Genomic DNA, 12,807 nt, shown 5'->3' on the forward strand with positions numbered 1-12,807 from the left:
ATTAAGTTTTTCTATTTATAAGTCATACTATGTATCCGAGTAGAGAACATAAACTGTTGATGTCTTTAGTATTTTTGAAAATCAATTTAATAAAAGAATAGATGCATATAAATCTAGATGTCCAATGTTATTGTCAATTATAAAGAATTTTTAGCATTGATAAATCTCTGCATAAGACAATTATACATCCTTTATATTATCTTTTATAAGTTAATAAGTTGGATCAGCTGTTTATTTCCCTAGATAATCAGTGGAGTGTAACAAGGTAAATCAAGAGAAGCTTGAACCCTTGGTGATATTTGTAACAAGCAAGATGAGATGAATAAATATTATTATGTTGTTAAAAAAACCAATGGCATTTTCCTGACTTGGTACAGGAATTTAAAAAAAAAATAGTGGGTTGAACCTTGTTTTGAGGCATGCCAAACCTCCCGCTTTAATGGCAATGTTAAATATAACATTAAAATGACAACATAACAATACAGGACTACTCTACAAATAAATAGGAGAACATATAGGACAGAGAAACACACTTCGAATAATAGCTAACAAAAAGCACAAGGTTTAAGATTTAATACGCCAAACGTGCGTTTCGTCCACATAAGACTAACCAGTGACGCTCAGATGAAAAAAGTTCGAAAGCCAAACCAAGTACAAAGTTGAACAGCACTGAGGACAAAAAGTTCAAAAAAGTTATGCCCAATACGGCTTTGGTTTTCTGCCTGGGATAACATTGTATATAAACTATGGATAAATATCGTATCACACAAGATGCAGCGGTAAAATCTGTATGTCTATATTAACCCGAATAATTCAGTCGTTATATTCCGCTGATCTACGAAGGCTACATTAACGCCTGAACGTCTTCCTCGATCAAGACCGTCAACCGGAAAATTCACACCGCTTTGCAATATGGGAATTTTGATTTAAATTGGCAGCTAAAGAAGGAGGAGGTCCGGATGTTAATTGATGATAAATGATGTAAACTGATGTTAATTGATGTTAATTTATTATTATCGGATTTGTGTTAATTGAACACACGTGTTTGGTAAGACAATTTCAAGAGAGTTGCGCAGACTCATATCCTGATCGCCGCTGATTGGCTCTCTCTCACAGAGAGCAGGCGACGCGGCCAATGATCACAAGGAGTTCAAGCCCTCGTGTGGGAGAAAATCGGACACGGAAAGGGCTTGAATTATTCGAGTTATGTCTATATTTAAAAATGTGCAGTTAATCTATATTTTCACAGAGTTGCAGTTTTTATTAAGCTTTGCAGATTTACAGTTTATATGCAGCTTTTCAGCTGTACAGATGATATACAGCTTTACAGTTGTACATTTAATATGCATCTTTAGAACTGTACATCAATATTACTTGTTCTAGAGTAGCTGTGTATACTAGTACTTCAGATTTGATCTATTCAAATCAAGTAACATTTAGCATGTCTGACTCTATTATGTATAAACTCTCGCAATTAAATAAATGGAGAAAAAAAACAATTTCCATTGTGTAGGCCGTATAAAGGCTTATAATTAAGTTAAATGGCTACATATAAATAAATAATCAATATAATAGTATGAATATGAATAGTTACCATCATAGTAATTGTAAAATACATATTTGTTTATAAAAGCGTCACCGATGAGTCGTTTGTTAATTAAACGCAGGTCAATCGTACAACATTTTAATAAATATATTTATGATGAAAAAAATAACAACTTATCCTTTTTTGACGATTATAAATGTATATGTGCGTTCAAAAAAAATATTTTGTATAATTTTGTAAATGCTTAAAATTGAATAGGTTTTTTTTCAATTAGAGCATGTAATTATAAGTTTTTTTTTACAAAATGTTACCAAAAGGTCACACAACTAGAGGCTCTTAAGAGCCTGTTTCGCTCACCTTGGTCTATGTGCATATTAAACAACGGAAACAGATGGCTTCATGAAAAAAATTGTGTTTGTAGATCATACTTTACTGATCATTCTTGCTTCTTACAATTTTCTCTATCTGTAATGAACTTGGCCCTTTAGTTACAGAGGAAAACATTTTGTAAAAACTTACCAAAATTTACCAAATTAATGAAAATTATTAAAAATTGACTATAAAGGGCAAAAAGTCCTTAAGGGGTCAACTAATCATTTTTGTCATGTTGACTTATTTGTAGATCTTAATCTGCTGAACATTATTGCTGTTTATAGTTTATTTCTATCTATGATAGTATTCAAGATAATAACCAAAAACGGTTAAATTTCTTTAAAAATTACCAATTGGGGGACAGCAACCCAACAACCAATTGTCCAATTCATATGGAAATGTTAGGGCAGATATATATTTACTAAATAAGCAAGTTATATTTGTTTTAAATGCTTTGGTTTCAGAGTTATAAATCAAAATTTACATTTTACCCCTATGTTCTATTTTTAGCCATGGACGCCATCTTGGTTGGTTGGCCGGGTCACGGCACACATTTTGTAAACGATATACCCTAAAAATGATTGTGGCTAAGTTTGGTTAAATTTGGTCTAGTAGTTTCAGAGGAGATGATTTTTGTAATAGATTACAAAAATTTACGAAAAATTGGTAAAAAAATACTATAAAGGGCAATAATTTCTTAAGGGGTCATATCACCATTTTCACCATTTTCACCTATTTGTAGATCTTACTTTGCTGAAAATTATTGCTGTTTACAGTTTATCTTTATCTTAATATAATAATTTTCAAGATAATAACCGAAAACGGACAAAAAATTCCTTAAAATTACCAATTCGGGAGCAGCAACCCAACAGGCCATTGTCTGATTCATCTTAAAATTTCAAGGCAGTTAGATCTTGACTTTATAAACAATTTTAACCCCTGTCAGATTTGCACTAAATGCTTTTGGTTCAGAGTTATAAGCCAAAATATGCATTTTACCCCTACGTTTTTTTTAGCTGTGATGGCCATCTTGGCTGGTTTGGCGGTTCTCCGGAAACAATTTTTGAACTAGATACCTCAATGATGATTGTGGCCATATTTGGTTAAATTTGGCCCAGTAGTTTCAGAGGAGAAGATTTTTGTAAAAGTTAACGACGACGGACGACGGACGACGACAGACGACGACGGACGACGACAGACGACGACGGACGACGGACGCCAAGTGATGAGCAAAGCTCACGGGCCAGGTGAGCAAAAAGGTTGAAGAAATAGTTTATTGCACTAAATATTTCACATATGCAACTTACGTATATGTCTGTAGTTTAACAAGTCGACCTAGCGACAATACAAATGAGCAGAGTACAAACAATTTTGACATATGATGTCCGACTTTTTCAATGACGTGCTAATACAGATTTTATACTTATTAAACCAAATGCATTTGTTTAAGTTTTTATATACATCTACTAAGCATAATAACTAAGAGATAATACAATAATTATAATGACCTTTACTGGTGGTGTTTCATAAACTCGCTTGTAAAGTTTGCGTTTATAAACGTTATTGATCAACTCCTGTGCTTTCTTCATATCTTTTTTCGGATTCTTTTCCATTAAAATTCCGTCAAAAACGTTATCAGTTAGCTTTACGTATACTTCCGGGTATTTCCAGGCTTCACTCATCTTAACGTCTTCCCTTTTTTTTAAAAAAACAATTCGTTATCTGATCATCAATCAAGACTGTATAATATTCATAGTTTTTTTTCAAAGTAATTTCGTGAATTTCTTCTTCATTTGTAATTAAAATTTTATGTATTTGTAAAGCCAATTATATAGCATACAAAAATTCAAAACTATATTTGTATAGACAGCAGTTATGTTGCATGCTATACCTGATCTTGAACATTATCACGGTCAATTTTTGCTTTGAGGTGGGTTTTTTTTATTTGCAATTGGCTTATTGGCTAAGTTGATTGTTTAACCTGTATTTCATAATAATCCAAATAATGGATTAATATCTAAATAATTTTGAGATAAATGCATCTTTTCGTGCTGATGGTGTAGTTTTCTATAGGTACAACTCGCTTCCCTTTTCGCGAATGTAACCTACTGAATAAGACTATTTACCGACTTTATAACAACAGGAGCAACACGACGGGTGCCACATTAGTAGCAGGATCTGCTTCCCCTTCAAGTGCACATGAAAAAAAACTAGTTTTTGGTGAGGTCCAAATTGTTTTTGTACCCCTATTTGTGACATTTTGTTCACGCATCACTGTCAATACAATGGAAATTGATGCGACTGTCGTACATGTGAGAGGTTTAGACCTATAAAACCAGGTTCAATCCACCATTTTCTACATTTAAAATTGCCTGTGTCAAGTTAGGAATATGACAGTTGTTGTCCATTTGTTTGATATGTTTTATCATTTGATTTTGTCATTTGATGAGGGACTTTCCGTTTTCTCGGAGTTCAGTATTTTTTTTATTTTACTTTATCTATGATTATAACAAAATTATTTTCTTTTCATTTTCTTACCCTTTATTGTTCTGAAACAAGAAATGATCATTGGCGTTCACTAAAGCGTCAGTGAACCTGAAATCAAAAACTTTTATATTAATTTAGAACTATCTTTTAATATCCAATTGCATATAATTATATAGTTCGAAGCGATGTTCCATAAATAACATGCAATTAAAAAAGAACTTGACATGGCTTTACAACGCATCAGGAGAAAATTGATATTTATTAAAACGTAAAACAAATTTCAAAAACATGTTAAACATCACCGCAGTTAAGCGCTAGTCTCAAGTCTTGATTCTCACGCCTTATATTAACTTCCCTCTTATATATAACTAATTATTGGAAACATCAAATACTTAATTGCATAACAACACTATGTTTAACATTGAAAAACACAAGTAAAATTCAATAGCTTTTTTTTTACTTACATTAACTCTACTGCCTTAGTTACTTTATGGTAGTAAGCTCTTCTGAAAAGTCCAATTCTTGTGTGAAAAAGTTCATACAAATTATGCTCTTCCTAAGGTGAGATAGAATGTATAATTGATATTGTGTTTTGTTACAAAAACTACTGGAGCTAAAATAATAGTGTTGTATAAGCAATAAAGATATAAATCATACAGAACAATCATATACCAAATTATAATCTAAAAGGTATGGAGTGCTATTGAGTAACGTAATACGATAACGTTGGCTTTTGTTTTCTGTGGGGTTTTTATTTTGTGATCTTATTAGGAAATGGCATTTTTTTCTTTTTGTTTGTAAATGGTTTTATTTCGTAAATGGTAAAAATTCATCAATAGAAAAATCTAGGAATAGCAAGTCTAGTCTTTTGCGTACAAAATCATGCCATCAGATGTCCTTTTTGAAGTCACACCTTTACAAAGATGTTTTGCGCTTCAGAATATTAAATAAGTTAAATATTTCAGGTGAAAAAAGTGTGACTGTTTTGTATCTTATACTAAAAACCAGAGGTGTCAAGAATTCGAATGCAATGCACATCGTTTTAACGTAGATAGCTTCAATGAGTAACGAATGGTAGAGGCATTATTGCATTTTTGTTCCTTTATGCTATAATATCCCAACAAATAAATAACAAATGTTTGTTTTTCGTATCACGCAAATTAAGTTCACAGGTGGTACGTTTGCGCAGCCAGTAAACGGGTATATGTGATCATAAAATCATCAATTTATGCTGTTGGAGCATAAACTACAATACTGTTATCTCCATTCGTTTGAAACTGAGAGACAAAAACGACAAATCATATATTCAAAATCTGGCATACGTCGTCTGTGCTTGAGGTTCGTTTTCATAGCATCAATTGTGAATGGATACCGTGAAACTTAGTCACGTTATCCAATTGAATTGAACGTCACAACGATGAAGCACTTTTAATAATTCTATATACATTCCTTATATAATAATTAAAAGAAATGTAGAGAATTAATATTATTTTATATATATGTTGAATTGCATTCTTAAGGTTATTGTTTACGCTGTTTATAAACAACAAAATTGTAGATTTACCTTGTCTCGAACAGCAATAGTCGTTTCGTCAGGTTTATCACTTGAGAACATCACTCTACATTGACTGATGTAACGAAGATGGTCAAAGTTACTTTTCATTCCGAGTCCATGGCAATCTCTAGCGAAATAGTCCATTTTATCAACATCTATCTCATTCCGCTTGTTTGCTACAATCTATGAAAAACGTTAAACACAATTTATTAATTTATTAGACAGTATCCATTATAACATTAAAATCCGAAATTATTCTATCAATCGTGTGGAAAAATGTATCATAATAAACCAATATGAAACGACTTCTTTATGCGTAAGAACAGCATCATCCGTTGACATACGCTCACTTTTTCAATGTCTACCACTAGATATATTCTTTGAGATGGGGTTGATAACATTATACAATACATCTTTTGACTCTATTTTGAAAACATTCAGCAACTAAAATTATGTACACTTTGGGGAACTCTCAATTTGAAATGTAATCAAATTCTAAAGTGCGATACATTTGCTATTTTTTTTCCTATACAAAATTTGAGTTTTCCCAGTTGTTTTCATACATTGTACATTATTAAATCTTAATTCTGCATGATTAACTCATAACGTCGTATGGAAAACAATATCGCTGATAACACCCTTACTCCCCTGTTTTACTGAAAAGCTTTGTATATAATATATTCTAAGTTTCGAATTCTCAAACACGATGGAGTAGTGGTTCTGACCTCTTAAATGATAACTGGCAATGCAAAAGAAACCAATTTTAAAAACTTTTTAGATTACGTGTGCAACTGACTTATTCCCATTCTTATATCTTTTTAGATGTTCACCTGTTTTTATTTACATTATTTGACCTTTCTGTATTGGCATTAAGAGAACTAACTTGTGTATTTCAAGCTGTATCAGTATCAGAATAAAAAATCAGGCATAACACCTTCTTGTAAAATTCACTTTTCTAATGTGACGAACTTCATAAGCTTTGTGAATAAACTAGTGTTGTCAACGGTTAACCGGTTAACCGGTCGAGCGACCGAATACCAAAAACGCTAACCGGTTAACCGGACTTTTTTCAATTTCGATAGATTTGATATAAATTTGTGTTGAAAATCAAATCATTAAATAGTTATGTTTTATTTGAAAATTGTCGTCCTGGTAATTAGTTTGACAGATAAACTGTCCAGTATATTGATTGCTATTGTTAATCCTAAAAACATAAAATTAATTAGAGTTCGGGGCAGGATCTTTAAGAAACATAATTAGTAAGCATGTCTTTTTAACAGTAACTTTAAATCAGTAATGAGATTTAATTTTTTTAATTACTTCATTATTTCGTTTTCGATCTAATATTGTGTAAACCTACATTTAAATGTGCAACCTCCGTAGTGCAAGGGTTAGTCTTACTTTAAATTCAAAAATTGTGCAATGCAAACCAATGTGAATGTACTTAATGTATACGTGAAAGTACGAGTAACATGCTCAAAGAAAAAAGCAAACACAGTGAAGAAACAGGTCGTACAGCCTGTACAATGACCTATAGTTGTTAATTTCTGTGTCATTTTGGTCTCTTGTGAAGAATTGTCTCATTGGCAATCATACCACATCTTCTTTTTTACAATTAATCATTTCAAATTGAAACACCCCCCATTATTTTCGGAGACAACAAGAGAAAAGGAAAGAATAATCGGTTTCAGACATATGACATATTCAATTTTACGAGATTAAGATTTTTTTTGGATTTTTTAATCTGAAGTTGGTACAAACGCTATAGTTGATACAGTGTATTTGATTATTAAAAGTCAAACTTCGCCAGTAATCCTCAGACAAGCCTTATAATGCTAAAGGAAAAACTTCAATTCTAAAAGCGTATTTATGACTTTGATGAAAGGTTGTCAAATTGACACTCATACCACATCTTATATATATCTATGTGTAGGGTTCTACTGATAAGGCTTTCAAACACCAACTTAAATTGCCTGTTAACCGGTTAATCGGTCAAACGATTATCCGAGTAACCGGTTAGGCAAAAGTGTACGATTTGACAACACTAGAATAAACTCATCATAGATACCAGGACTAAATTTAGTATATACGCCAGACGCGCGTTTCGTCTACTAAAGACTCATCAGTGACGCTCGAATCCAAAAAAGTTAAAAAGGCCAAAAGTTCGAAGTTGAAGAGCATTGAGGACCAAAATTCCTTAAAGTTTTGCCAAATACCGCTAAGGTAATATATGCCTGAGGTAGAAAAGCCTTAGTATCTCAAAAAATCAAAAATTTGTTAACAGTAAATTTATAAATATAACCATATCAATGACAATTCATGTCAGCACAAACAGTGCTGACTACTGGGCTTGTGATACCCTCGGGGAAATGAAACTCCACTATCAGTGGCATCAACCCAGTACCAATGCTCTAAATCCAATAAAATTGGTTTGCACATGCGTATATTAACTACTGCAAAATAAGGAATTTTATCAAATTGGCATGCATTTAATATATTTGATGAATTTATAACAATTCCAACCTCTTAAATGATGCAAATGTTGTTACTTATTTATTTATTATTTATTATTACTTATTATTTATTATTACTGTAACGTGTGGCAGTTCGAATTCAAAATTAACATATTTGACCCTGATAGGTGAAATTAATACCACCAAATCATGGTACGTCACATCCGGTTGTATACGAAAATAGGTCGAAAAAATATTCCCATGAATCTAACAGTTATAGGTAATTAATCCTACATTTTATTGCAGTAAAACATTTCTGTGTCATAAACATATGTGTTGGGTATTTCAAAACACCATTATTTTTTATTTGGAATTTCTATAGAATATTTTGTAATCTTGAGGTTACATGGTGACTAAACTTTGTACACAGATAAAATAAGGGAAGAACTTTGATTGGTTAACTTCCAATGATGACTTTTATCTTATATGCTTATATGCAATGAAAATGTTATGTGAAATTTTTCTATAGTACTGGACAGGATTAAACTTTATTCATGCCAAGTATTTCTTTATTTGAAACATAAAGATAAATTCTGCACCTTTTTTTTGAAAAGTGAAAATTTAACAAAGACTAATAGTGGAAAATGAATGGTGGTACTACACCTAATATGGGAAGCTGGACATGCACCTTTGACCTTGTGAGTAATCTCATGTGTTTAAATTTCTTGCTATTTAAGTCAAATATTACAAAAAATGAAATATTCTGAGTGGATTGAGTCTTCAAAACACATTAAATGAGAAAATTGTCTTGAAATAGGACTCTACGATGAATATTCAGTTGACAGAACAAGCAATACTAAGTGTTTTTTGTTGTTTTTTAATGGGGGGGGGGGGGGGGCTATTTCTCCATATTTCTTATATTCTACTATGATAGAACATTTTCCTAGAGAGATGAAATTTTTTCTAATCTTGTAACGACAATTTTTTCACTAAAAGAAAAGCCTTGTATGTCCCTCTCTGGAACACGGCATTAGTTTAATTTTTACGTCAGGACTATTGAAACCTCCTTGCGGACAGCAAACTTTTATATGGATTGTTCATTCTGCTAAAATGCTTATATTACTCATTTCTTATAACATTTCTACCATAAATGAGTGAAAGTTACCCAATTATTTTATTATTTGGACTGAAAAATTGAAATTTTGAGGAAAAGAGAGGTATAAAATGACTAAAAAGAGACCTTATCAAGAAGACGAAGAGGTCTATTAGTTGTATTTATCTTCCTAAAATCATCTTGTGTATCATATTTAACTGTTTTTTGGCAGATAAGATAGATAGGTTGATCATTTATTGGTCCACACTCTATTCTATCTTGATGCGGCTTGGTTTGGATTTGTCGAAGACATTTTGCTCGAACCGTTGTAGATGTCGTCTGTCATTATACTAGATTTTTCTCAAGCTATTGAACTGATTATGACAAAACTTGACATAAATGCTTGACATAAACAGTTTTACAAAGATAAAAAAAACCACATTCAGTTTATTGAACAATAATTTCTTCTTTAGGTGTAATACCACCAAATCATGGTACGTCACATCCGGTTGTATACGAAAGTAGGTCGAAAAATATATTCCCTTGAATTTGGCAGTTGTAGGTAATTAATCCTACATTTTATTGCAGTAAAACTTTTCTGTGTCATAAACATATGTCTTGGGTCTTTCAAACACCATTACTTTTTATTTGAGATTTCTATAGAATATTTTGTATTCTTGAGGTTACATGGTGATTAAAACTTGCACACAGATAAAATAAGGGGAGAAATTTGATTAGTTAACTTCCAATGATGGTTATTTTCTTATATGCAATGAAATTTTATGTGATTGTTTTTCTATAGTACTGGACAGGATTAAACTTAACTCATGCCAAGTAATTCTTTATTTGAAACAAAGATGAATTCTGCACATTTTTTTTCAAAGTGCAAATTTAAAAAACACTAATGAGGAAAATCAATGGTGGTATTACACCTGATACGACAACCGTTCATGCTGGCTGTTCAAAACTCCTCCCTCTGAAAAATCACATTGCCAGTCGTTTGCTTGTTAACAAACATAAAAGAAGGTTCACGAAAAGGTATACACAAACACTCCACTATTATACACATCGGACATAGAAATTACCTTAATAGTTTTAATCAGAATCGAAATAATTGAGGCAAACTATACTTTATTGTAGTTTTAACATATGTAGGCTTTATATTCGTGTTATTTTAGCCCTCATTATCACTAGGGCAACAATAATCACGAATATAATGCCTATCCATGTTAAAACTACAAAAAGTATAGCTTGCATCATTTCTTACAAGGAAGCTATTAAACCAAGAGTTCCAAATGGTGAAGTTGAAATCATCCCTTCGTAAATTTTACGGACGCCATCACGAGTTGGTTGACCGTTATGGAATAACCGTTTCACAAATGATATCGGATATGTTCCTTACGTCGTAACTACAATCCCCTTCCCTTTCATGAATGTGACCTACCGAATTAGACTATTTACCGGATTTGTAATCACATAAGCAACACGACGGGTGCCACATGTGGAGCAGGATCTGCTTACCCTTCCGGAGCACCTGAGATCACCCCTAGTTTTTGGTGGGGTTCGTATTGTTTATTCTTTAGTTTTCTATGTTGTGTCATTTGTACTATTGTTTTTCTGTTTGTCTTTTTCATTTTTAGCCATGGCGTTGTCAGTTTGTTTTAGATTTATGAGTTTGACTGTCCCTTTGGTATCTTTCGTCCCTCTTTTCTTAAACATCCTTACCTCATACATGTAATATTTTGCTTTATCTTCAGATTTTTTCTGGAAAATTAAATTTTCTACATGAAAAATAAAGTAATATAAAACTGTCTGATTATTTTGTTGACAAGTATTTTGTATGTTATTCTACTACACTGTATTTATAAGTTATCTTTGATCATCTCGAAGTAAATGAAAACCGATAAAGCGAAAGTGAGAAAAAGCAATCGAGTTGAGATGACCAATGATAATCTGATTATCGCTTTTTTACCTATGACGACGTTGTTAATTTCTTTGACAACGGGAACTTGCTCCATTAGTTTTTCATACCACTCTACTGTGCTGAGAAAGGAAACTTAGATTTTTCATTTGTACTATTATCTTAATGAAAATGAATCATTAAACATCACTGTAAATTTTTGACTGTGCATCATTATAATTATGATTATGAACCCTTTTATGTTTTCAAAAAAAAAAAAATGCATAGCATAATATATATATAGTTACACATTAACCCATAAATTAAAATAACCGTATTTCCGTCGATAAGGTTTTTGATGAACTCTATACACCTCTCCGTTTCTTTATCAAATTTCAGTTCGAATGCCGCTTTAAGATCACCATTTTCTTTTATCATATAGTCTATCATCATTCTTGAAACATCTTCATGCTAAGATAAATAAAAATTTTAATCTAAAAACTTTTAATAAGATCTTTCTTTTGCGACCCCTGTTACGTTTTGAGATTAAAACAATAAGAAACAACAAGCGAACCAAAGACCAGAAAACAGACCAAGGCCACCAATGTGTCTTCAACTTCAACACGGCGAGAAAATCCCGCAACTTGAGGCGGACCTCAGCTGTCTTTTTAACAAATATGTGTACTTGTTCAATAAAAAATCGTTACACGAAACTCCGAAACATATAAATCAACAAAGTTTTCTGTAAAATAATCTCAGATAGCTTGCAAATGGTTAATACACTTTTTTTCGAACTTGTGAGCAAAGATAACTCAAATTTTTAAATATAATTGATGAACCGGATATTAAAAAACTAATTCTGCAATCCATTTTTATACATTTGAAAGGGAATTGAACATAAACAAAGGTGAAGTCAAAATGCCGAGTTACTGAATGGGATTATCAAAATCTATCAAAATATTTGACGACAAGCTAAACGACCAATACACTCTCAAATAAACCCCTGTCAACAAACTATAGGTCATACACACATAGCCTTCATTGAAAGAAGTTGTATTTATCTATTTATATATATATATATATATTTTTAGTAATGCAGATATATATTTAAACTGTATTTAGAAATATGTATGTTCATGCACTATATCTTAAAGTCTGCCATTGTTGACATTCATATCACGGGATTTTATGATACATTAACATTAGTACATTTTAGCAGTTCGAGGTATAAAGATACATACTAGTATACTATTATATTCTCAATAATCCTGACAGTTTTTAATCTGTGTGAATTTTCATATAGGCTTTTTTACATTCAAGTAGTCCCTTTTTTAATTTGGGTATCATTCTAATTTTGCTCAGTTAGTTCCGACATCGGTTTCGGGCTTCCTTTTAACTTAG

The 12,807-nt window shown here is 31.8% G+C and overlaps 1 protein-coding gene across 4 annotated transcripts in view; it reads right to left on the reverse strand.

Annotated features, from left to right (window-relative positions):
• The window catches only part of LOC139524547 (deoxynucleoside triphosphate triphosphohydrolase SAMHD1-like), a 46,159-nt gene that overhangs the window by 9,310 nt on the left and 24,042 nt on the right, over window positions 1–12,807 (reverse strand). For all 4 annotated transcript variants that reach the window (XM_071319397.1, XM_071319400.1, XM_071319401.1 and 1 more), the window contains exons 6-11: window positions 11,740–11,877; window positions 11,232–11,270; window positions 5,970–6,143; window positions 4,870–4,961; window positions 4,457–4,513; window positions 3,427–3,613 (exon numbers count right to left, since the gene is read on the reverse strand). In XM_071319397.1, the coding sequence (XP_071175498.1) occupies window positions 3,427–3,613; window positions 4,457–4,513; window positions 4,870–4,961; window positions 5,970–6,143; window positions 11,232–11,270; window positions 11,740–11,877 (687 nt within the window). The remainder of the gene's footprint in view (window positions 1–3,426; window positions 3,614–4,456; window positions 4,514–4,869; window positions 4,962–5,969; window positions 6,144–11,231; window positions 11,271–11,739; window positions 11,878–12,807) is intronic.

Source organism: Mytilus edulis, chromosome 5, assembly GCF_963676685.1.
Source record: "Mytilus edulis chromosome 5, xbMytEdul2.2, whole genome shotgun sequence".
Lineage (NCBI taxonomy): Eukaryota > Metazoa > Mollusca > Bivalvia > Mytilida > Mytilidae > Mytilus > Mytilus edulis.